The sequence below is a fragment of the Fundulus heteroclitus genome, chromosome 22, assembly GCF_011125445.2.
Source record: "Fundulus heteroclitus isolate FHET01 chromosome 22, MU-UCD_Fhet_4.1, whole genome shotgun sequence".
Classification (NCBI taxonomy): domain Eukaryota; kingdom Metazoa; phylum Chordata; class Actinopteri; order Cyprinodontiformes; family Fundulidae; genus Fundulus; species Fundulus heteroclitus.
Window position 1 is genome coordinate 30,967,615 of NC_046382.1, and position 24,810 is coordinate 30,992,424.

The 24,810-nt window shown below is 40.5% G+C and overlaps 3 protein-coding genes across 3 annotated transcripts in view; all 3 read left to right on the top strand.

Moving 5' to 3' along the window:
• actn2b (actinin, alpha 2b) overlaps positions 1-11,319 on the top strand; it is a 29,798-nt gene extending 18,479 nt beyond the window's left edge. The window contains exons 9-21 of the mRNA XM_036126106.1: positions 13-105; positions 359-589; positions 794-941; positions 1,487-1,637; positions 5,230-5,338; positions 6,682-6,822; positions 6,922-7,104; positions 7,348-7,482; positions 7,724-7,903; positions 9,301-9,447; positions 10,123-10,188; positions 10,276-10,434; positions 11,003-11,319. Of these exons, the coding sequence (XP_035981999.1) occupies positions 13-105; positions 359-589; positions 794-941; positions 1,487-1,637; positions 5,230-5,338; positions 6,682-6,822; positions 6,922-7,104; positions 7,348-7,482; positions 7,724-7,903; positions 9,301-9,447; positions 10,123-10,188; positions 10,276-10,434; positions 11,003-11,161 (1,902 nt within the window). The 3' untranslated portion in view covers positions 11,162-11,319. The remainder of the gene's footprint in view (positions 1-12; positions 106-358; positions 590-793; positions 942-1,486; positions 1,638-5,229; positions 5,339-6,681; positions 6,823-6,921; positions 7,105-7,347; positions 7,483-7,723; positions 7,904-9,300; positions 9,448-10,122; positions 10,189-10,275; positions 10,435-11,002) is intronic.
• Positions 3,074-5,010, top strand: LOC105927302 (vegetative cell wall protein gp1). Its single transcript, XM_012863978.3, has 3 exons — positions 3,074-3,191; positions 3,285-3,343; positions 3,429-5,010. Exons 1-3 carry the CDS (start codon positions 3,169-3,171, stop codon positions 4,877-4,879), a joined length of 1,533 nt encoding a protein of 510 aa, XP_012719432.2. The 5' UTR covers positions 3,074-3,168; the 3' UTR covers positions 4,880-5,010.
• A 5,845-nt stretch (positions 11,320-17,164) lies between the features above and the next one.
• ryr2b (ryanodine receptor 2b (cardiac)) overlaps positions 17,165-24,810 on the top strand; it is a 102,842-nt gene continuing 95,196 nt past the window's right edge. The window contains exons 1-7 of the mRNA XM_036126063.1: positions 17,165-17,212; positions 18,551-18,670; positions 19,509-19,623; positions 21,083-21,150; positions 21,380-21,458; positions 21,593-21,705; positions 21,988-22,111. Of these exons, the coding sequence (XP_035981956.1) occupies positions 17,165-17,212; positions 18,551-18,670; positions 19,509-19,623; positions 21,083-21,150; positions 21,380-21,458; positions 21,593-21,705; positions 21,988-22,111 (667 nt within the window). The remainder of the gene's footprint in view (positions 17,213-18,550; positions 18,671-19,508; positions 19,624-21,082; positions 21,151-21,379; positions 21,459-21,592; positions 21,706-21,987; positions 22,112-24,810) is intronic.

Sequence of the window (24,810 nt, forward strand, 5' to 3'; positions counted from 1 at the left end):
TTGCTCACCCAGGCAGAGACGGCGGCCAACAGGATCTGCAAGGTGCTCGGTGTTAACCAAGAGAATGAGAAAATGATGGAGGAGTATGAAAGACTGGCCAGTGAGGTGAAGTTTCTGTAGAAATAAAACAATAGTCTTTTTACAGAAAGCTTTGAGTAGTCGATCTATTATATATGTAGCTCAAGTAAAACTAAAGACTGAGGTTTAAGGTTAGGAATCACAAAAAACATTTTCTGCACCATGTTTGATCCTACTGAAGTCCCCTCTATAGCAGAAGTGAATTGTACATCCTAGTTTTATTTGAGAAGGAGCTTTCCCTGCCTCCAAGCTTATTCCGTTCTGCCACTGCGTCTCCCAGCTGCTGGAGTGGATCCGCCGTACCACTCCCTGGCTTGAGAACCGGACCCCGGAAAAAACCATGGCGGAGATGCAACGCAAGCTGGAGGACTTCAGGGACTACAGGCGCCAGCACAAACCCCCGAAGGTTCAGGAGAAGTGCCAGCTGGAGATCAACTTCAACACCCTTCAGACCAAGCTCCGCATCAGCAATCGTCCCGCTTTTATGCCCTCTGAGGGGAAGATGGTTTCTGTGAGTTACAAACTCTTTGTCTCCTCATTATGACAAAATAAATGCTTTGAATTGCTGCTGCTGCTGCTTTAGGACATGTGTTTTGGTACTTTTTTTCATATTTTAGAGGTGATACATGTACCTTTTACCTAAAACGATTGAAACTGTTTTCTTTTACAATTATCAAACAAAGAAAACACTTATACGTTTTTACTGTGTTCTCAGGATATAGCCAGTGCCTGGCAGGGCCTGGAGCAGGCAGAGAAGGGCTTCGAGGAGTGGCTCCTGACAGAAATCCGGAGACTTGAGAGGCTGGACCACCTGGCTGAAAAGTTTCGCCAGAAAGCCACCAACCATGAGAACTGGGCCAGTGGTTGGTTCTAGTTACTTCTACTTTGCTTTTAAACAGGGTTCACGTTCAAGATATTACGTTTTTTTTTTTTTTTTTTGCAATATCTATGCAACTCCTGGAAAAAGTTTGTGAGCATGTTTAAGATCATATCTTCTTTTTCTTCCTCAACTTGATCTGAAAGAAAAAACAAATTCAAGAGTATAATTTATTTATAATTTTAAGGGAATGTTCACATCTCAAATTTTTTTCCTTTTTCTTTTCATCAAATACTACGGCTGACTGAACGTAGTCCAAAGGTAGTGGGTACATATTATTGTAGCTCTAAACGTTTATGCCCACATCTCGCTTTATCTGGATGTGTATCGATCTTGTTTATTTACCACCGTCTTTATTCTTAAATCTGCTCCTCGTGGTTTATTTATTTATTTTTTTTATCGTTGCTACTGGGATTTAATTAAAGATTTTAGTCTGCCCATGGCAGCCGCAGCAGATCACGCTTCTTTATCTAGAATTTCTGACGATAGTCCTTGTTTATATCAAACACATTCCTTTACTGGTTTCCTTAGGTAAAGAGCTGATCCTCACCCAGAAGGACTACGAGACGGCCACCTTGACAGAGGTCAGAGCGTTGCTTCGAAAACACGAGGCTTTCGAGAGTGATCTGGCCGCCCACCAGGACAGAGTGGAGCAGATTGCTGCCATTGCACAGGAACTGAAGTACGCACTTCACACACCGCCGAGTCACTCAGAATCAGAAAAAAAAAATAGCAAAGTCAAATGATGCACTTCTGGTTTCTGCTTTGGAAATAAAATGTAATTGTATCTTGAATTCTATGCTCTTTATTTATCTTATAGGGAAAGCAATAATTACACGGTGCTTCCCTTTATTTACATTTAAAATGTTTGTGGGGTCATATTATGTAAAAACTTAAGCTGTTTTCAGGTTTTGTGCACTGCATGACGATAAAATGCCACAGGGAACCGAAAAGCAATCTGAACAAAATCAGCTTAGAATTTAAAATCCGTCTGACCGTCGTCTATACCCATTTATCTGCGCAGGGTTGCTGGTGCCTATCTCCAGCAGTCCCTGGGCGAGAGGTGGGGTACACCCTGCAGTTCGCCAGTCGATCACTGAGAAATGAAACTGTGATTTAAATCATTCCTTATCAGCAGCATCAATCAGTCAGGATTTATTTATAGAGCGGTATTCCTACAATTCAACTGAACACAACGTGCGTTTCAGATGTTAAAAACAAGAAACAAACATCCAAATAACCATAAAAAAGCCCAAATAAGGATGTAAAAATAACAGTAATAATTATTATTATTAGACAGCTAGATTTTTTTTTTACAGATCTTGAGCTGAAGAAGTGCAGTCATAAACCTATGATAGATATAAACAAGACATTATTAAAATGATTAAAATTCCTAAATTTTATAACACCTGGATTATTATTAAAAATATGATAATATTTTTTCTTTTAGAATTATTTTAAAACGAACCATTAGATGAAAAAGTGGGATATAAAACATGCAATACAATTTTTTATACTGTGGCTTTTAGACTGGGGCCAAAAAGGCTCAATAGATAACATGTTTAAAATGCTATAAAACACTACAGCACATTTAATAAACAGATAAATGAAATGAAATAAAATATGACACATTAGTTAAGTTTAAATAAAAGTAAGCGTTAAAACTAATCATAGAAGAAAATCATTTTTATATTTGCTTTTAAAAAACGTCAACACTCGAAGCTCCTCAGGTAGGCTGCTCTCAAAGTGGGAGTTGTGCTTTGAGTTTAAGTTTTTACTTTCCTTTACATATTAACAGAAGACTTGATGAGTTTGGAGGGCTTGTAAGGTAAAAGCATAAAAAAAGAGCTAAAAACAGGTTTATACTAAAATGCAAAGCCTACATCAAACTGTAAAATCAGTTTGATGTAGGCTGTCAGCATGATGTCAACGTGAACAGCCATCATTTTTTCAATCTTTTACCAGATTTTAATCTTTAAAGTAAACCACTGTTATTAAAGATGTCCTTATAAATGATATTTTGTCAGTGAATTTGATCAGAGCCGTAGGTGGGAGAGGCTTTCCTCCCAGCCTGCGCTGATTGAAATCAGCAGCGAGTGGCAGACACCTGAGAGTAGTTAAGCTCTCAGTCTGAGGTTGGCTACTGAGCGTTGCTGGTGATTATTTAAGTGGCGCTCAGACAAAAGCAGGAGAAGGTCCAACTGACAAGCAAAATGGCTTCCTGGAGTTTTGGAAGGTATGTGGGTGTTTTTGCTGGCAAATCTTTCTCAGGCCTGTTTTTTTTTTTCTAATGTTTTAAGAGTTTGACTTTGTGTTTTACTTGTTTTAGCCAGTTGTTCCTGGTTGCTCTATTTAGCTGGAGTGTCCACGCTCTTCCTGCTCAAATTGGTGGGTTTAAAATGATTTTTTCAATGCATTGTTTTTGTTTAAATAATTTTTATATTTTTTTTAATAACTTGTCCTCTCTCCACAGGCTGGCGACAGTCTGACAGTGAGGATACGAGGGTGAATCCTGGACCTCGAAATGCTAAGGCGAAAAGCTCCTTTCCGATGTCTAAAGTGGCTAACTCTAGTGTCGTATGGGTGATTGCTAGACCCAAAGGTTTAGATGTGTGGCCTTCCAAGCAGTTTCGGCCTGCAGTCTCTCAGGTGGCCAACCCTCCAAAACTGCGTCCTGCTCTGGCTCAGAATCCAGAAGGGCCTGCTGTCTTGTGGCCGGTTGAAACTCAAAGAGAGCTTCCTGCTCCTGAAAGTCCCGTGGTCTCCTGGGCTGTTGATTCTCTGAAAGAACCTTCACCCCCTCAGAGCTCTGGAGGTCCTGTTGAATCTCTTCTTCCTGAAAACCCTGATGTTCATGCAGGCTTGCCAACGGTTGACTTTCTGGAATCTCTTCTTCCTGAAAACCCTGATGTTCATGCAGGCTTGCCAATGGTTGACTTTCTGGAAGCTCTTCCTCTTGAAAACCCTGATGTTCCAGCAGGCTTGCCAGTGGCTGACTTTCTGGAATCTCTTCTACCTCCTGAAAGCACTGACTCTCCAGCATCCTTACCCACAGTTGATGCTCTGGAAAATCTTCTACCACCACCTTCAATTCCAAACGGTCCAGCTTCATCCTGGTTGGTTGACCCTGCAATGAAACTCCCTTTTCCTTCCAGTCCAGAAATGCCTTCTGTCCCCTGGAAAGTTGGCCGTCCTAAAAAGTTTCCCCCTCCTCCTCCCGCTCCAGAAGCGTCTGCAGACAAATGGTTGGCCCAGGTGACGAAAAAGGTTCCATCTCCCCCGAAGAAGCAAGACTCTGGTCCATGGGTAAATGCACCAAAAAGGGAACCGCTAGGTCACCCACCAAAGAGGGGGGCTGCTGATGTCACCTGGGTGGTTCAGCCTCCAAAAAGGACTCTGCTTCACCCGAGTCCACAAAGTCCTGGCGCTTCTTGGGGAATTCACTCAGAAGCTCTAAATCCGCTCAAGTCTGATCCCAGACTTCCACCTGCTGAGCCAGAGCAACCTTACCCCTCAATAGGAAGCCTGGAGCAAGGCATCTCAAAGGGAGAAGTCGAGCCTCTACCCTTTGCTTATCCAGCATTCCCTTACCGTGGGGGAGAGTTGAGCAAATCTGCCGCCCTTTACGAGCACGGCAGCTCCGCACACGAAACTGAAGATTACGGCTTTTTTCCAAAGTACCCTTATGGAGGACTACCAATGGGCGCTAGGCTGCCGGCACCACTGCCATACCTGAAGCGGGTCCCTCCAAACCTGTTTTACTTGTTCATGACTGGGCAGCTGCCCCATGGTACCGTGTCGCACATGCAGACTGACTATGAGGCTGGTGGAGACCGCGCATCTCAAGTTGGCTACGAGCGATTTCTCCCTCCCCAAGGTCCTGGAATCCCCCATAAAACCAAGGTTTCCATAAAACAGTTGTAGACTCTTAGCGAAGCTGTCAAGTCCTGAGATGTCAGGTGATGGAGGGTGAAGGCGGCTACCGTTCCTGCAGTTTGCCCTGCTGTTGCCATTAAGTTGTTTAAAAAAAAAAGTGAATAAAAAGAGAAATCAAACTACTTGTGTGGAGTGTTTTTATTTTAATATATGGTCTCAACATTGTTTGGTACATGGAAAAACCACAGTTAAGTTGTATGCAGTGGTCAGAAATGGACTTAAAAGTTTACTGCAGTAACTTTTAAAACCTTCCTGGAATTAAAGTCAAACTTGTATTGAGTACTTTATGAAAGGTGTTGTGACTCCTTTTGACCTAGAAATCTATTTCCCTGTTCCAGTGAGCTGGATTACCATGACATTGCCTCTGTAAACCAACGTTGCCAGAGCATCTGTGATTTGTGGGATAAATTGGGAACTTTGACTCAGAAGAGGAGGGAGGCACTAGAGGTGAGATGGCCACTACATTTTTATTTTACATGAAAGCAAAAGATCACAATTCCTTAGATGTACACTTCTACTGTATCTCCACCAGAGGGTAATGTTGTCTAAGAAACAGATTTGTGGCTTGACAGCAGGGTAGGCCAATTTGGGAGTCTAGTGACCTGAAGAGCATAAAGACCTTTATCCACTTTTTAAAGCCATGAAGTAGACCAAATGTATTTCAACTCAAAACCTAAATGCCACTCCCTCTGATCCACACTGGTCATTCCAGACCTACAAATGTGTTAAGGCCTGGGAGAAGTGCCAAGGATTAGGTCTGAATGACGGTGACAGGGGGCGTCCAGGCTCCCAGCTCCACATCATAGTCATGCCTGTGGGGAAGCGGCTTCGTCACTAACGTCCAAGCTGAAGTTTAGTGGGTAGAGGGGATTAACATGGCCAAGACTGCGTAAGCCCCCCCTCCTGGCTCTTAGCAAAACCACTCGGAGAATGTTTGGATTTGACATGGTGCCTTGCAAAAACAATCCCATCCCCATTTGAACTTGCATTGTGACACACTACAAAACTTTGTATTTTATTTGGCTGTGATGTGCTAAAACAACACAAAGGAAAGCATAACTGAAGTTTAAGGTAGATTCTGCATGGATCTTTCCAATTCCTTTTAAATATGATCAGTGTGCCATGCCTGGATGCAGCCCTCCTGGGTCAATGCTTTGTAGCCCCCTTTTGCTGCAATTACAGCTGTTGGTCTTTTGTATGTTTCTACTCTGAAAGAAGCTGATGACTTTGCCAATTCTTGTGCAAAAAAGGTGAAGCTCAGTCAGATTGGATGGAGAACATCAGATTCTCTTTGGCTGCTCCATTCTCCATGTGATTACGCTTTGATCTAAATCAGTGTAGCTCCTGGAGGATGATTGGGGTTGTTGTCCTGGTGGTAAGGGAACCTCTGCCCTAGAATCTAGTTAACAGCCTCTAACTTTCTTTTTCTTATGTGGTGGGCCTGTATTTAACTCCATATCTCTTCCCATTATTTCCAAGCAACTTCTTTGTTTAAAAAATGCATCCCCACGGCATGATGCTGATTCCCCACATATTTGACAGCTGAGATGCATTCAGGGTGATGTGTAGTTTTCCAACATACATAGTTTTGCATATTCCCTAATAATGGCTTGTTTTACCTTTGACAATCCAATGATAGCCTTCACACATCATTTGTATTTTTACTCAGTTTAAATTACACACTTTGGTTTCTCAATAGGAGACTTCTCCCAGTTATCAGTTCCACACCGTTTTTATTTAGGGATATCAGATTAAAGGTGGATGAATAAAGATTCTTGTAATCCTCTCAGCGCACAGAGAAGCTGCTGGAAACTATTGACCAGTTGTTCCTGGAGTTTGCCAAAAGGTCGGCTCCTTTCAACAACTGGATGGAAGGAGCCATGGAGGATCTGCAGGACATGTTCATAGTGCACACCATCGAGGAGGTCCAGGTAAGACCACAGCACTCCCGGCCCTCAGCGAGAACCCCGCTTCATGTCATCCTCACAGATAAAGTCCAAGCGGGACTAACATCAGCGTGTCTTTTCCAGAGCCTAATTGCTGCTCACGAGCAGTTCAAAGCCACCATGCCTGAGGCAGACGCAGAGAGACAGGCCATTTTAGGAATCCACAATGAGGTGCAAAAAATTTCCCAGAGCTACGGGATTAAGGCAAACATTATCAACCCTTACAGCACCATTACGACGGAGGAGCTTCTCAACAAGTGGGAGAAGGTGACAGCAGTTTTAAAGTCTTCACATGCATGCAATTATCTTTGGATGCAGGCATTCAGCTGGTAGTTATGTTTCTGTTTGAGAGGATTAATTATGAAGAGTGGCGCACAGGCATTAGCATTTAAATGCCACCTGATGACATCTATTTAGTTAGGAGCATAATATATATATATATAGAGATATAGATAGATAGATTGATTTATTACTTTTACCGTTAGCATACAGTTTCGTTATGTTTCACAGGTAAAGAAGCTGGTTCCTCATAGAGATGGATCCCTCCAGGAAGAGATGGCCCGCCAGCATGCCCATGAGAGGCTGAGACGTCAGTTTGCTGCCCAGGCCAATCTGATTGGACCCTGGATTCAGGCCAGGATGGAGGTTACCAGAGCTTTAAAATTAAATATTTTAAATAATGCTATAAAAAAGAAAAGATGTCGGGGTCCTTTAGGTTTTAGTTGATGATTGAATAATTTAAGCTACATTAAAAAAAAAACATCTGCATACTCTGACATAATTTTCTGTTAGTCGCAGGTAAAATCCTCCATGCGCTACCTAGCATCAAACTATCCGATCCTTTAACGAAGTTGACCCTGTTGAACCCTGCATTTCTTCTGGACAGGAAATCGGGCGTTGCTCCCTGGAGATTGGAGGCACGCTGGAGGACCAGATGACCCAGCTGAAGCAAATGGAGCATGTGATCATTGTATACAAGCCCAACATCGACAAGCTGGAAGGAGACCACCAGCTAATTCAAGAGTCGCTCATTTTTGACAACAAACACACCCATTACACCATGGAGGTACAGAACAGGGCAATTAAACCTAAACATCAACACATCAATAGAATGCATTAATCATATGTATTAAAATGCACTTGTTTGCATATTTACATATCTTTCACAGTCTCTTGCTAAAGTGCCATTACCTCTTGAAGCTTTTCATATTTTGTCACACTGCAACCGCAAACTTCACTTTATTATATTGGGTTTATTTGGGGGTTTGTCAAAGCAAGCATTGTTGTCATTGCGAAGTGAAAGGAAAATGCTGAACAAACGTGTAAATATGTAGAAATACAAATCTGAAAAGTGCGGCATGCATTTGTATTCAGCACTTAGTACTGCAGCAACTGACTTGCAGCAAGTCTTTTGGGGTAGGTCTCTTCGCACATCTAGACACTGAAATGTGTGCCCGTCTTAGCACACAAAAACGGTGCGGCTGCTGGTTGTGGCTTTTGTGTGATGCTCAATTTTTGGTCTCTTTTGACCAGATGAACATCTGCCACATGTTTTCCATCTCCCATAGATGGCTTGTGGCAAATTGGATTTCCTTCAATGCTGATTTTCTGCTTGCTACTTCTCTGTAAAGGTCAGACATGCTGAGTATAAAAACCCATCGTTGCCCTATCAACAGACTCTCTCGTGTGGATCTCTGTTGCTCCTTCAGAGTCACCAAGGGCCTCTTGGCGGCTTCCCTGATTAATGCTCTGCCCGCCCAGCCTGTCAGTTTAGGTGAACAGCCATGCCTTGGATATAGCAGTGCTCCATGAGGTGTTCAAACGATAAATCTGAACACATTTTTTTTATAAATTTATTGAGAGGTACCACGAAGAAGATGTTGGGTTTGAATCCTGGCCTGCAGTGCTTTTGCACCGAGCTTACGTGTCCTCCCCGTACGTTTGCAGGTTCTTAACGAGCCTTTCCAGTCTGGCTTCCTTCCATGTTCCATAAACAGGAGTGTGTGGCTAATTGGTTTCTCTAAACTGCTCTGAGGCATGAGCGTGTACGTGCTGGTTCGTGTATCCTGTTTGTCTCTGCGTGGCCATGTGAAGGATTGAAAGCCTGTGCAGGACTGTACTCCACCTGTCGCCCTATGATCGCTGGAGATAGGTACCCGCTCCCCCCTCACCCTTGCAGGAAGCAGATATAAACGATGAAGGGTTGTTAGAGCCAACAGAAAAAAAATGGATCTCCTATTTTTTCTGATGTTTCTCAGTAATATATTTTGAAAAGCTAGGAAAGCACTTCTTTGGCTCAGGTCAGTCACGTAAAATAGCAATGAAATCATTTGTTTGCGGTTGTAACATGAAAAGGCTTCAAGGGCATGAACACTTTCCCAAGATGCTGCAGACACCATCATGAAGCTATTCCAGACAAACCCGCCTCCTGTTAACACGTCTGCTCTGCCACCACATCTACAGCACATCCGTGTGGGATGGGAGCTGCTCCTCACCACCATCGCCCGAACCATTAATGAGATTGAGACCCAGATCCTGACTCGGGATGCCAAGGGCATCAGCCAGCAGCAGATGAATGAGTTCAGATCTTCTTTCAATCACTTTGACAGGGTACAGCCTTAAACCGTTTACTCTCCAGGGGTCATTTTCTGTCTGTCTGAGTTGTTGATGAAAAGCAGGGAGAACAACACACGAGCAGGTAGCGGCTTACTCCAGCGTCCAGAGGAATCCCATGCGCCTGCGGGCAGCGCCGCTCAAGACTTTGCTCCTGTGTTGTCTCTCAAAATCTTAAGCAGCGCTTAGAGCAATGTTCTGCCACATCCAACAAATCCTTTTTTTTTTCACGTGAGCCGCACATACTGTTTCAGCTGATTTTAAAACACTAGCGGCTATTGGGTCAGTACAATGAAGTCAAATTCCCTGACATTACAACAGTTGATGCTGCAAGATTTTTGCACGCAGACTCTGCTTCACTGTGCTGCTTTCACAGGCTGGAGGATGCATTCAAAAAGCTGCACTCTGAATCTGAAGTCAGGCACATTTTTACGGATATTATAATCTTGGCACACTTAAATCAGCACAATACGTTTGCCATGTATGAAATATGTAATATGAAAAATACATATTCGATGCCTGCAGATCAATTGCATTAACTCTTAGGCAAACAGATCAAGTGCGCAATGTGACTGCTTTTTTTTATGGGTAAAATGTTTGCTGGTAAGTGTGTTGGGCTGTATTATCAAATGACTTCTCTGTTCCCCCTGCATTCAACCGGTCTGGGTATAGAAGAAGAACGGAGCAATGGAAACGGATGACTTCAGAGCTTGCCTAATCTCAATGGGCTATGACTTGGTACGGCGCTTCTTTTCTTATCAGCCGTTTCTGTTCTCGTTTACATGAATGCTCCTGTGTTAAACTCTGAAATCATGTCTGCTTTAGGGAGAGGTCGAGTTCGCTCGCATAATGATGCTGGTGGATCCAAATGCAACCGGGATTGTCTCCTTCCAGTCTTTCATTGACTTCATGACCAGAGAGACGGCTGATACGGACACCGCCGAGCAGGTGGTGGCATCCTTCCGGATCTTGGCAGCCGATAAGGTGTGTGGGTTTCAGCCACTGTGGCTCCCTGGGACTGGGGCAGATGTTTTAAGCTTTTCTGTTCCAGTCAGTATTGCCATGCTTTTGCCTCGCTTACCATTCTATTATTGTGTTTGTGAAATCCACACGGGGGAAAAGGTGGGAATCAACATACAGTGCCTTACTGAAGTTTATCCACAGCCTTTAATTTAGGTCGCTGCCTGTTGATCCCATAGTTTAGAGTAAATGTGTATACAGAGACAACAGGTTTATTTGTGCATTTTTGATATTGATGCTCTGTCTCTGACTATCTTTCTGCCATTAAATCCCAGGGCCATTAATCACCCTGGTGATTTTGTTGAAAGAAAAATATTAGTCCTTAGCATAATTAAACAACCCCCCCCCTCCACTGAATAAATACACCCAAATTACAGCTTGGATAAAAAAAAAAAAAATCCAGTATGAGAATTTACCACTAGAAAAAAGAGAAAACTTATTTTAAAGATTTTAACACATCTTCACCAGGATCATCGAAAAATGTGGCCAACAGCTTCTTTTCTAAACCAAACTTTGCTATCTGCCCACACAGCCCTACATCCTTGTGGACGAGCTCAGGAGAGAGCTTCCTCCTGAACAGGCGGAGTATTGCATCATGAGGATGCCACCTTACAAAGGGCCTGGAGCTCCACCAGGAGCGCTAGACTACACTGCCTTCTCCACCGCCCTCTACGGAGAAAGTGACCTTTAACTTATAAAGTATACGTTTCATTCATTGAGCTATTTTCACTCACTTTCACTCTTCCCACCCTGTATCTTTTAATTAACTTAACATACATTCTGCATAGTGGATCAGACAAGTTGGGTGACATAAAAGTTTTCTTTAAGGTGTCAGTGCACTAAAAACCTCAGCATGATCAAGGCCCTGTTTACACACAATTCTCTGATGAAAATGGAAAAGTAGGTTGCGTTTGTACTGTATGTGACGACGCAATTTAAAAACATATTTCAGAGTAATGATTAGAAAATGTCCCGGTCTCTGCTGTCGCGTAAACAGGACAAATAAGTTGCTTACGAGGAATCTCTGGCTCATGCACGGTATGGCAGAAATCAGTTGAATTTGCTCCACATCTGGACAACGTAACAGCTGCCTACAACTTTAAAAATCACAGAAGAAGAAAATATCAACAATGGCGTATTGCTGCGTTCTGTATTGGGAACCCTGGGAACTGTCATATTGGCTCAGGAACTAGGAATTAGACACGGGTTACACACTGAACCAAAGTAATTCAGGACCGTACCTCTAGGTTTGAAAGGAGAAAAACGTGCCACAGACATTGTTGATGGAGAGGAGTTTACAGGGGATGTTACTTCCATCCTGGGTGACAAATGAGAATGATTTATGTTGATTTTACATTAAATATCTTATAGCTCCTTTAAGCAGCACCGTGCAATTTTTTAACCCAAGTATTAGATTAATTCCAGATATATTAAATACATTTTCAGGTCACTATTCAGTTGGCATGTATCGATGCTCCCTGCGGGCTGCCTTTCTCAAAAACTCACCTACGTAACTTGAGAGGGTCTGTTCCGTCTTTGAATGGGTCTCATGACCCATTCTACAAAACAGATTTGGCACTTACCTGATCAGACATCTCTGATGTAGGATTTAATCTAGAGTTACAAGTAACGTGACGACTTCTTCTGTTGGTCCAAAGCGGTCTGCTATCAGATTCCAAAACACGGAGGAAGACTGTTTAATTTTGCAACCGTGCAGTTCTGCCAGTGGCCTTCAGGGGTGCTAAACCCAGACGTTACAGTACAATGGACAAAGAAATGGAGAGGTTAAAGAGAACGAAAGGTTAAAAGGGAGAAAAGGTGACAAAAATAGAGCAGAGGAAAAAGAGGGAACAAGATGACATCCTCAGTCTGCTTCTACACCTGCAGAGAGACGTATAAAAAGAACAGCAAAACCAAAAAAGTATCACAGGTACAAACAACTAACACCTGTGATAACATCGCTGAAAAAATATGCAGTAATTTTTAATACTGGATGCATAAAGTAACAGCAAAGCTAACTATAGGGTTTATCTGTATAGAGGTGACTCTGTAAGCACCTGGATCCAAACACCCGTAGGTGTTTTTGAGAATGCACTTGTATATGTAAGGTGTATGCAAAAGAAAAGGCTCAACATTGGTTGTGAGGGGCCAAAGACTCGACCCCAGAGTGCCGAGGCAGACACTGGGGAGACCAGAGCCCCAGATGCCCGAAAGAGCCCCCAGAGTACAGGAGTCCAAGAATGACCAGCACAGGGATAGCTGCCTCCCCCGTCCCAGGGAAGAGCAGAGGAGAGCCACAGGAAACCCCCCAACAGCCAAAGCCCCTGGTAGCTGCAGCTATGAGCCTGCGGGCTCTGCCGGCACCCACCTACACCACAACAGATCCAGGAACGGGCCCAGAGACCCAAGGCCCAGGGGCACTACACCAACCCCCCCAGTGGGGGCCCGACAGAGCCAGGGAGACCAGGTCCCACAAAGCAGCGGAAGTAATGGAGCAAGTTTGGCGGAGTAAAGCTTTACCTCAGTTTAACCTGCTTTGTAAAAACACAATACTCCAGTTAGGGTACTTATGCCCAATCCTTATCTGAAGATTAACAAAAGTCTTTGTGTAACAGGAAAAAAAAACACACTTCTATGGTATACATCTCATATTTGTAGGCTTGAGCCTTGACAGAAATAACAGATGCAGACTTCTGTGACTGTTCGCAATTAAAATAAAACTGTTTGAGTTTTCTCATCCATTTTGGTAGTTCTTATTTTGCAGAGGGTATTTTTTTCCCCAACAGTGGTGAGGGAATTTTGCCTTTATCACATCTCTACTGTTGCCGTGCAAACAGAGATTTTAATTAAAGCGTTGTCATGTCAGTGTGTTAACGGGTGGGGAAAATAAATCCAGTTTTCAATCGATCGTTGTCGTGTAAACAGGGCCTAAGACAAATGCAAATAATTGAGGAGAAAGGATTCAGCACTCTTCTGACATTTAGTTGTACTCTTAGAAATTCCTTACATCCCTCAGAATGCCTTTCATATTTAACAAATATAAGGTGTGGATAGAGACATAGATTTAGCTCACATTGTAAATCACGTTCTGATGCTTGCTATGTTTAAAAACATGCTACATAGGTGCACGATACTAGCAAATACTGAATTCAAGCCCATTATTCACAACTTAGCCCAGCCCTACAACAAACATTTATGTAGTTTACTTTGAATTTAAATAGTTTAATGAAATAAACACCAGGATGCATTGAGGAAGACCTGAAGTTTGAGATCAGGAACATTAATTAAAAAGAAAACCTGACAGTTTCCTGTGCACTGTCTGTAATAGGCAATTAAATGCTTGTTAATGGACATCAAAGGTAGCCCCAAAATTGACAGATAAACTTGAGGACTTGTGTCTGGAAAATGTTAAAATGGACTTTTGAGGATTCGTTAGAGAATACATCTAAATTATAAGTCATAGCAAATGTCACAAATCCAGGTTCATGGCATTTAGCAGGAAAACAGTGGCATCATTTAGCCCCTTTTTGTTTGCAATGTTATGTATTGCTTCCATGTTTTCTCACAGTGGCTTTGCTTTGAAAATACCCCTTTCTAATATGCCATTTTAAATTGTCTAGAATGAATTATAGTTTGGAAAAAGCAATTTCAATCCTACTGATCTCCATCAATAAACAGTGGGTTCCCAAAAGGACAGAAATATGCATCGCCAAACAGAGGGGAAAATGGGAGACCACATGAATGCACAAGTAAATATTTACAATGGTTCGGTGCTTTAACGCCAGAAGACACAGAAGATTAAATATGCAGTATTCATATTGCGAGTATTGTAAGGTAAAACGTTACTTGGCAGCAAAACACTCATTCTTCCACAGAAATGCAAAACTGCTTGGAAGCAAAGCAAAAGCAAGAAAGCTGTTCCAAAATTTGCAGAAAAACATACAAAAGGGAATTTTTACATTTGTTTTCTAAACACATTTATGAAAAGCTTAACTTTGTCGGACAAGGAAACATCTCTCCTCTTGCATGTTTTTTTTTTTTTTTTGTAGTTTTCATATTTGAATGCACTTGCAGAATAAGAGTACTTCCCTTTGCAACATTATAAATGTTTTTGTTTTGCGTAAATTTAAAAGCAGTGCCCATGAAATGCCAATTTTACTTGTTTGACTAAAGGTATGGCCCAATATCACTGGATGAGAAACTCTATTTCCAATTGCTGAATTGTCAATGTCTTCTATTTGGGTTTGTTGACATTTTGGTGTTGTTCCCTAAGTAATCTCTATCAAACTTGTATAAAATTTTAGTTATGTGTTGAAAACTGCAGATGTACATGAAATGATAATCATTTGGCCCTGTCACCATAAACCGTTTTTCAGATTGTACATCATAGCAATGAATAACTTCAATAAAGCATTGTTTCCAAATTAATCTTTCCTTTGAGTCGTAATTATTGCAAGTTTCTCAATGAATGAAAGCCCCTGTGCTGAATTTAAATGAAAATGTTTGAAGGTTGTCATTTACGTGGATTGATATGAATCATCCAAGTTTGATACAAGTGATTGAAAGGTTTGATGCACCTGATTAAACGTATATTTAGGAAATTGCAATGTCATTTATGAAGCTATAGAGTCAGGCTTGAATAGATGGAAATAGCTTGAAAGAAATACTCAGGAAATCAGGTGATTGTGTTGGATTTTCAGGGCCTGAAGAGCTTTGTTTCCCTTTAACTTGCCCAGAAAGCAAACTAGAGGGATTATGAACTTTGTTATTCATGGTGTGACTAGAAAGAAATTGATCATTATAATCCCTCTTCTCTTGCACTGATATTTCTACTTGTATCTCAGAAAGTCATTACACAGGTCACTGAATGTGAAACTTTTTGGCAAAAAAACTTTGTTGGCAAATAACCCTGGAGTTGTATTGTGTTTAAATAAAGGTTTGGCTAAATTGAATGTCAGAGCAACAACCAGACTAGATATTATCTCAAAAGATTCGGAAAAAAAGCCTTTTAAACTATAGATATTTATTGGATTTTCTCTAAAAGGGTCATATATTGGAGGTAGGTGATACATCTATGAAATATTTTATTGAATGCACAAAATTAGGTAAATTATTAAGCATAACATTTCCCCTAAGTCAGTTTTCAGATGAACAACATCCTTTTCTGTGAAAATCGTGACGTGACTGAAGCTTCAGAGAATGCATGAGGACAAAATTGTATCAAGGCTCGGTTCTTAAAAATACTTCAGATCCATAACTCACCTGGGAAATTAATTCCACTTAATTTCAAACGTGTTTTCTTGAAAGAACTGTTTGTGTCGTCGTCGGAAACATTGAGCGCAGTTGGAGTTATTGCAATAAATAAAGACTTAGTAATTTGGTTTCCCGTGTAACCCTGAACGTGGAATTCGTCTTTTCATCAAACCCTCTCCAGGAGGAGTAATTAAACAAAAATAAAAACATTTGTGCCGTCGTCAGATATTGGATCATCGACGCACATAATGAGACAAAGAAAGCGTGGAAGCAGGAGGGAGAACAGGGAATATAACAGATTTTACTTTGGTGTTTATAACTGAACCATTGTGACCGAATCTGATTGATTCAGTAGTGAAACTCGGTTACAAACTAAAATAATTTATGAAGATTTAAGTTCCAACAACACAGCAAATGTGAGAACGTCTGCAGAGCAGCTATTCCTTTATAATCGCTTTGTTGCCGTTGCATCTGTCTCTCATTCTACTTCAAAAGAGCCGGTTTTAGTCAGCATGAGCAAACTGCCATGCTGCGATAAAGTATTCTCTCTTAAAGTTTACTTTGTTTTGTTTGCCATTACATGTTTCAGAAACCCGAGCAAATCTTCAACCTGGGTAAAAGTGAAAAGCAGTTTTCAAACGATGCTTTTCATTTGTTCAAGGAAAAGCCTCTTTCCAGAGACACCCTCTATGTAGCAAAAGCAATTAGGCCCCTTGTTGAACAATGAACCCTCCTACATACTTTGTGGTCTTTGGGCTCGCTCGCTAGAAATGCCGTGGGACCATCAAACGTCTTGCCTGGAGAGTTCAGAGGCTGGTTAAACTGCGCAGGCTTCTTTTACTCATTTTCTGAAGGCCGTTTGCTGACTTGAAGCATTTTTGTTTTCATGCATGGGATCAGACTTCAAAAACATTTTGTCTTTAGGTGGCGTTTGTCAAAAGAACAACACGTGTGGACAGCAAAGTTCAACAAAGTTAGTCTGGATTATATGCATCATTTGTGATTAGGGAACATGTCTTTTTGTCTGTTACAACCAAAGATAAAATATATGTAACAGTGCCCTCTGAGGATGTTTGATATGTTGTTTAGCAGGGTTTTTTTTATAGCCAAATGGTTGCCGTTGTCCTTGCCCATCATCGAGTTTAAGCACAATTTGCATGGAAATCAAAATAACAATGGAGGCAATGGGATATTCACTGCCGCTGGCCCTCTAATCCGGCACAAAAGGATTCACCAAAGTTGCTTGGTTTTTCAGATTTGTGAAGAAGCAGCAGCTCTTGTAAAAATGGCGTGATTATCAGTTGACAGACGCCGCCCACTAACCAAGGGCCCTGCTCCTCTTTTTTTTTTTTTTTTTTTCCTCTGCTCAAAAGCTGCTGTGTCTCCTCAGTGTGGATGTTACCACTGAGTCCTGTCAGATGTTCCCTGTTTTAGTTAAATAATGACCGCCACAGGAGAGGGCGAAGATGAAGTCCAGTTTCTACGAACGGTGAGGCACAAACCCTGTCAAACTTAGTTAATACTGACTGACTGCTAGTATTAAATAATCGTACGGTTTAAAGCTAGGATGTTACGTTTTCTTTAAAATAAGTTAATATGTATGTTTCTTGCTCTATTAGAGTAACAGTGTAACATATAAAAGTAGGGTCAAGATGAATTTTTTTTTATTAATTTCCAAGGCTATTATTTGAAAATGTTTCTTTTGAAAATTGCAATTTCTTTCTTCATTTGCATGTATAAATGAATACATGTAAAAAAAAAAAACGTTATATATATACGTATAAGTAATATACGTATAACATGCCTTGAACCTCCTCAATTGCTTTTTAAATCAGTGTACAGAAATGTTATCATTAGCGTCCTCACAATGGTTGTCCTCTCACACTTTGTAATCTTTCCCTTCTGATAATGGCTTGTGATTGTGGATTTGAGGGGGAAAAAAAGCAGATTAATTGGAGTAACTGTGTTAAACCAAGCCATACTCTCTCTGTTATTCATTATGCCCCTATTCTTGACAATTTATTTGGTAGATATAGAAATCTGCTCTAACACCACAGTGTATGAAACATGTTAATTGGCTAAAATCTAGTAGTGAAAAAGTAATTTGGCTTTTTCACCACAGTAAAAGTGCATTTTTTGATCCAATGTCATCTGTTTTGACATTTTTACCAGAGTAAGGTTGGTTAAGTTACAAGTTCCTTATTTGAACATTTCCTGAGAGACAATAGCTGAACTAAAGTGTAATTTATGCTTTGTGACAAAAACTTTGACATTTCCAGTTTTGAAAACTGTTTACGTTCGCTTCAAGCCCTGCTGCGAGGGGAGTTTTTACTTGTTGGATGTACAACTGAGTCCTAAAGCCACCAGAGTGCCCCTCAGCTTTGGCCAGTGTGTTCGACTGATTACAGGCTCCAGTTGATATGAGGGGAGGAACGACGGTTGAATCAGGGGTCAGGTAGAGCAGTGCCTTCCCGATATGGTAATCTGGATCGGGAGTACAGAGAGGTGTTGGTATTCCTGGTCGTCTGTGGTCCCTTTCCTACACTTCTTTAAATAGACAGCGGCGTCTAATTGGGTTGACGTGGTGCATGTGGCCTTTAAATGGAAACAAGATAAAAGGAAAGTGGCCGAGACCTACTGTACATGCCGTGTCAGTTTCAAATGAATTATAAATGGATTATTCTGACATACAAATGTACTGCCTCATGCACATCCATGCTCTTTGCAGGCTGAATCAGCTCAGAATGTGATTTTATTGTACATAAGAGCTTGTTGTTTGCAGTTGTCGTCTGTGTGTCTGTTTCTGATCTTTATTCTCCTCTCTCAGGGAGATGAGGTGGTTTTACAGAGCACCTTCACCTCCCATGACGGACATTTGAAGCTCTGTCTTGCTGCTGAAGGATTTGGCAGCAGGCTTTGCAGGCTTGAGCCCACTTCAAACTGCAAGGTACAAAGCCCCACCTCGGTTATTTTATTCTTCCGCCTCCCTGTCAGGGCGCTGCCGTTTGTCAGCCTTTGTGACACCAGTGGACTTGACCGAAATAAGGCTAATCATTTTCTGAAAATTGACACTAAAACACTGTAGAAATGAATCCGTACAGCATAAAAGTTTTAGCATTTACTTGTAATTTTGAAGCAATCGTTTTCTTAGAACAAACAAATTCTACAAATAAAGTCTACAAATAAATTATTTTGATCTTTGCACTTTTATGTACTAATTGCTGTAAATACATGCATCCAATCTGACTGAGCTTGAGCTATTTTGCAATAAATAAATGAATAAAATAAATAAAGGAAATGGGGAAAAAATATAAATCCCTAGGTGTGGAGAGCTGACAGAGAGAAACCCCAACAGACTGACTTCAAAGAATTTACTCTGGCTGAATATAAATGCATGCCACAATTTTTAGATTGTTATTTGTAGACATTTTGAAAACCATGTGTTATTGTCCTTCTACTTCACAATGATGCACTACTTTGTGTTGTTCACGTCGCATAAAACCTCATTAAAATACAATGAAAATAAAGTTTTCTGGTATAGCATGGCAACATGCGAAAAGCAGAAGGAATATGTTTGCAATGCTCCTATATTTCTGATCCTTTACAGCAAAGCAAATATATATGTTAAATTGTAGATTATTCAGTTGTTGGTACGCACAAAATAAGTTGTTTTGTATGTGATGTGTTGTTACTAAACGTGCCATTGGTCTGTAAAAGAAATGGCTGCACATTGAAAGTAGCTCAGCAACTGAAAGTTTGGTGTGGACCCTTTTATTTTCTGCCAGAATGTTCCTCCAGACTTGTCCGTCTGTGGATTCGTCCTGGCTCGGTGTCTCTCGGTTCGGGCCCTGCAGGAGATGCTGGCCCACAGCGAACAACTGGCAGCAGAGGTGACAGTCTGTTCCCTTCTTCTCACTCTCAGTGCACCTTAATGGATGGATTTGCTGGCTTTTGCTCTCGTGTCATTCTAGTGGCGTAATCTACTGTAACTCTAAATTATACAGCCAATTGTTTTATACGAAACAGGAATAAACTCACCTTTCATGTCTTATAAGGGGACATTAAAATTTCAATGTATTGAAATTGAAAGTCAATACATTTCTAACATTAAGACCTGCGATAGTTTGTAACAGCACCGTCTACATTTATAGGCCCTCTTGAGAAAGATGTCTTTAAAACCTTCTTTATACATTTTACTGCTGAAGGAGGAGCTATAACAGTCAGTCTTAGAAAAAATTAGTAAAATCACAGGTTCAGAAATAATTGCTTTTAGCAAATCATCATTGCCTCAACTCTTGGCACCCATAATATCAAAGCTATTTATTACCATCTTTTGCCAATAAAACAGCAATTGGTCATCTCCTGTGTAATTTTAAGGTTAGAGAATCCAGCAAGGGCCACGTTTTCCCTTCTAAATCACCCACTGGCGACTCTTTCAGTATTGTTGCATGTCCAACCAAACTTAATTTAAAAACTCTTTGTATCCCAGGAAAATGTCTTGATGCCACACACAGCATCACAGATCCTCATTCAACAGTGGCATGAGGCCCTTCTCAATATTTCCACGGGTTGTTCCAGAGCACACCTTGTCCAGCCTTCTTTCTCACAGTGTCAGTTGTTTTAAACTTTTGAATTACTGCTGTTAATGTAATTTTGGGCAAGTGGCTTTTTTTCCTCTTCTGAATATTCGAAGATCAACATGTCACTTTCTTGGGTCATCTATTGTCTTGTCTTTCCCATCTTGAAGACAGGCTGAAGGAAATTGCACTTTTTTGTCACATTACATTTGTATCCCGGGAAAACAGGAAGTCATGGATTAGTTAGTAAAGGATCCCAGACACTGTGGGATCAATTAAAGAAGTAAGGTTGAGGTGTCACCAGTCTCTTTATGGTGCTGGTAATTTTGTTAATAATAATAATTTCTTAACAGTAGATTCATTTTTCTAACTGAATAAATTAGTTAGATTTTTAAACATTTTCAGATTGAAATATTGCTACTGCTGTAACACAATGCTCTTTATTCGAAGGGTTTGTACACATCTTAGGGGTACCTAGATTTCCTGCAAAGGTGTCTATGAATTCACATTATTTTAAAGACATGGCCACTTCAGTTCCCAACAAACAAAACAGAATAATCAAAAGACTCAAAGCTTTAAAATGTCAGTCAGAGGCTGATTTCATAGTCACTATGTCAGTTTTAGACCAATTATGTCCATATATCAAGTAAAAATTGGTTTTATTAGCCCTTGTGGACTGAAAGCTTTATTTTTTTTCATTTTCTCTACTTCTCAGCATTTACCCCATATATTAAATAAATGTGATTATTTCAAGTTGAAAGATTTTTATTTACAGGCTGGAGCTGGAGTTGCCCATCGCACCCTGCTGTATGGCCAGGCAGTGATGTTCCTACACTCCTTCAGTGGCATGGTGAGCTCAAAATTATCAACTTACAGTTAAAACCAGATATTTACACACCATATGAACAGACACAGCCATTTTAATATGGTCTGACATCAGACTAAACCTTTCCTTACCTAAACCTTACCTTAAAAAAAAAATAGAATTTCCTAAATGCCTTGCAATTGAAATGACTGCTTTCACTTGCCTTTAAAATATTGATTCCTCATAGTCTGCATGTTTTCCATTTCCCTTCCAGTATCTTAGCTGCTTGTCTTCATCTCAGACTTCACCTGACAAGCTGGCATTTGACGTGGGTCTGCAAGAGGATAAAACGGGTCTAAAAAATTTTTATTGACTGTATCCCACCATGTTCTGTTTTATATAGTATGGACCTTTTGGGGGCTCATAGCTGTGAGTGGACTAGTTTTGTTTGAAGTTTCCTCTCATCTAAATTCTGCCCATGGCTCAGGAGAGGCATGTTGGTGGACTGTCCATCCAGCTTCCAGGCAGAGGTCAGAGGGCGAGAAGGTGCGCGTTGGAGATGACCTCATACTGGTTAGTGTGTCCTCTGAGAGATATCTGGTGAGTAAAAGGAAAAATAGTTTTTATTTCTTCAAACAGGCCAAAGTTATGTATATGGAAATTAAAAAGCAACATTAGTTATCAAAGTGCAACCCAGTCTTTTTCTATCAGAAACTTTCTTCTGTTACACTTCCATTGATTTCAAGCTGAAGCTGCCTTGTTATTTCGCTGATGAGATGTTTTGCATAATTGCTTATGATAACAGTTATTGTGGCAGAAAACCCAGAAGTTGTGTTCACTTCTGAGGAGCCCATTTTCCATATTTTCTATTCCCCCCCCCAGCATCTGTCCTTTGGAACAGCATCTGACAACAAAAGCCTGAGCGACAGTCTGATTGTCAGCGCCTCCTTCCAGCAGACTCTGTGGAGTGTTGCTCCCATCTGTTCTGGAGGTGCCATTGCTCAAGGCAAGTGTCTATTCGTTTTGCTCTCTCAGCATCTCCATAAACGAAACATTTATTCCTGTTTTATGTGACAAAAGTCATCTGAATGTGTTGTGTCTAAGGAATGCAGGTGGTTTCAGAATGAACTCCCGTCCTTTATTTATTTTTCGCAAGGCAAGATAGATTCTTAGCACACCATTCATACACAATGTAAATCTTTATAGAAAAGTAAAGAAATACAATAAAAGAATTACTTCAGTAGGGGGAGAAATAATTATATGAAGTGGATTAAAGTTTCAACTTTACATAACAAAACATATATATATATATATATATATATATATATATATATATATATATATATATATATATATAAAATATATAGTTAAGACAAAATGAAAATTAAGTCAATTATTTATTTTCTTTTTCTGGAAATCTGCTATAAACACCGTTTTCAGTTCCTCTAAGGAAGCAAACATTTTCTTCATATCTTCGGTTTTAATGGCATTCGCTCTAGAGCTGAGGAGGCGCATAGAAACTAAACATCTACCCTTGTTCAGTTCTGGTTCTTTTAACACTGAGTGAACGGCTCTCTTATGACCTAAGGGATGTAGATGCGCCATCCCTGAAAAGAGCGACTCTGAAATGTGTTTAGGCCCAGGATAATTAAGTACCTTATAGACCATTAGCGAGATTTCAAAATCTCTCCCCTGCTCACAGGGAGCCAGGGCAGTAATTTAATGACTGGTGTAATATGATTTCTTTTCTGGGCATTGGCCAGGAGTCTGGCATCTGCATTTTAATTGAACTGCAGCTTCCTGATTATTTTTTTTATTTTTACCCAACCAATAAAGACGTCATTACAGTAATGCCACCTATTACCAAAATACAACCATGTGTCAATTTTATGTGTGCTGGTTCAACAGGGAACCGTTCATGCTGTCAGTCTTTTTAATGTGGAGGAGCAGGCTGATTAAGTAATACGCCAAGTGTTTATTAAAGGAGCAATAATCAAAATTTTATTATTTTAGATAGAAAGAACAAAAAATTGTTTGTGAAGAACTTTTTAGATCAAATAGGATATAATTCCACACACCATCTCTGTGTTGTTCTCCAGTCTCTTGTTTAAAAAGCCAGGCTGGCTGCACATGCATGTAAGTCCATGTGAACAGCTGCCATTCAGAGCGTAGCCCCTCCCTCCCATAAAATGCCACTGTCAGAAGAGTGTAGCGTAGGAGCAAAATGGCAAAGCACACACCTATTGGATCAAACCTTCTCTTGCTAGCAGCACTATATGAGTTTCTTCTTCACTAGACATGTTCCTCCGAAATATATTTAGCAAGGGGTGAGAAGGGGAGGGGAAAGGGTTTGGGGGGGGGAGGTCAGTTTGCAGCTAGAGAGGCGTAGCTTATTGCTCCTTTAAATTTAGGTCTGGGTCAGGGCTGCACCGAATCAGGAAAATCTGAGATAGGGATATTTTTACTGAACTCAATTCAATTCAGTTTATTTATATAGAGCTAATTCATAACACATGTCATTTCAAGGTACTTTACAAAGTCAAATTCAATCAAATCATCCAGACAGTCTAGTCAAAAACTTTCTTATCTAAGGAAACCCAGCAGATTGCATCAAGTCTTAACAAGCAGCGTTCACTCCTCTTTAAAGAGCGTAGAGGCACAGTGGACAGTTGTCTGGATTGTTGATGGCTTTGCAGCAATCCCTCATACTGAGCAAGCATGAAGCGATGGTGGAGATGAAAACTCCCCTTTAACATGCAGGAAAACCTCCAACAGAACCAGGTTCAGTGAAAACGGTTATCTGCCTTGACTGACTGGGGGTTAGAGAAGACAGAGCAGAGACACAATTATAGAGACATAGTTATACGATAATAGCGGATGATCTGCCTTCCCTGGAAGATGTCACAGCTAACAGAACGCCAAACCAGGTGTACCTACTTTGAAGAGAAAAATGACAGAACAAAAAGTTAAAAGATGAAATAACAACAAACTGTGCAAATTGGAGAACAGTAGAACTCAGCAGTAAGAAAAATAGACCCTGATGTCCTCCAGTAGCCTAAGCCTATAGCTGCATAACTATAGAGATAGCTCAGGATAACCTAAGCCACTCTAACTATAAGCTTTGTCAAAAAGGAATGTTTTAAGCCTAGTCTTAAAAGTAGACAGAGTGTCTGCAGTTACTAAACATTGCAATGATAATTTCATTTCAATTAATCTTCCTATCTTCTATTTGCTTTCAGTCATCAGTTTTTGACGAAAACTCTATTAGGTTCAGCAATACGGGGTAGTGAGAGTCCATATAACTGCTCAAATATATTAATGATCAAAATTGGCATACGATCAGTATAAACACTGAAGCTGTGACATCTATGATACTATAATGTTTTTCTCTTCTATTAAACAATACATTTACTTAGAAATTAAAGGTAGAAGTCATAAATATGAGTCTCGTGTGTGCTATTTAGATAGAAAATTTGCTAAATAAAGGAAATGCAATTTTAGATTCAGTGACAAATCCATATATTTTAAGTTGTTTATAATTTTTCCCAAGTAATATTGTAAATAAAAACATACATTATTAAACAATGCAGCTCCCAGAGGTTTAAGCAGAGGGATTTTATTAGCTGCCCGGAAAGCTGGTTCCGCAAGGTACACTTCAGCTCTTGATTATTTTTAAAGTTCTCCAAATATATATAATTTAAATGT

Excerpts from the sequence above, each read along its gene's own strand:
- LOC105927302 (XM_012863978.3), top strand. The coding sequence starts at position 3,169 with ATGGCTTCCTGGAGTTTTGGAAG. Across the intron at positions 3,192-3,284 it reads GCTTCCTGGAGTTTTGGAAG|CCAGTTGTTCCTGGTTGCTC; the intron begins GTATGTGGGTGT and ends TACTTGTTTTAG. Across the intron at positions 3,344-3,428 it reads CGCTCTTCCTGCTCAAATTG|GCTGGCGACAGTCTGACAGT; the intron begins GTGGGTTTAAAA and ends CTCTCTCCACAG.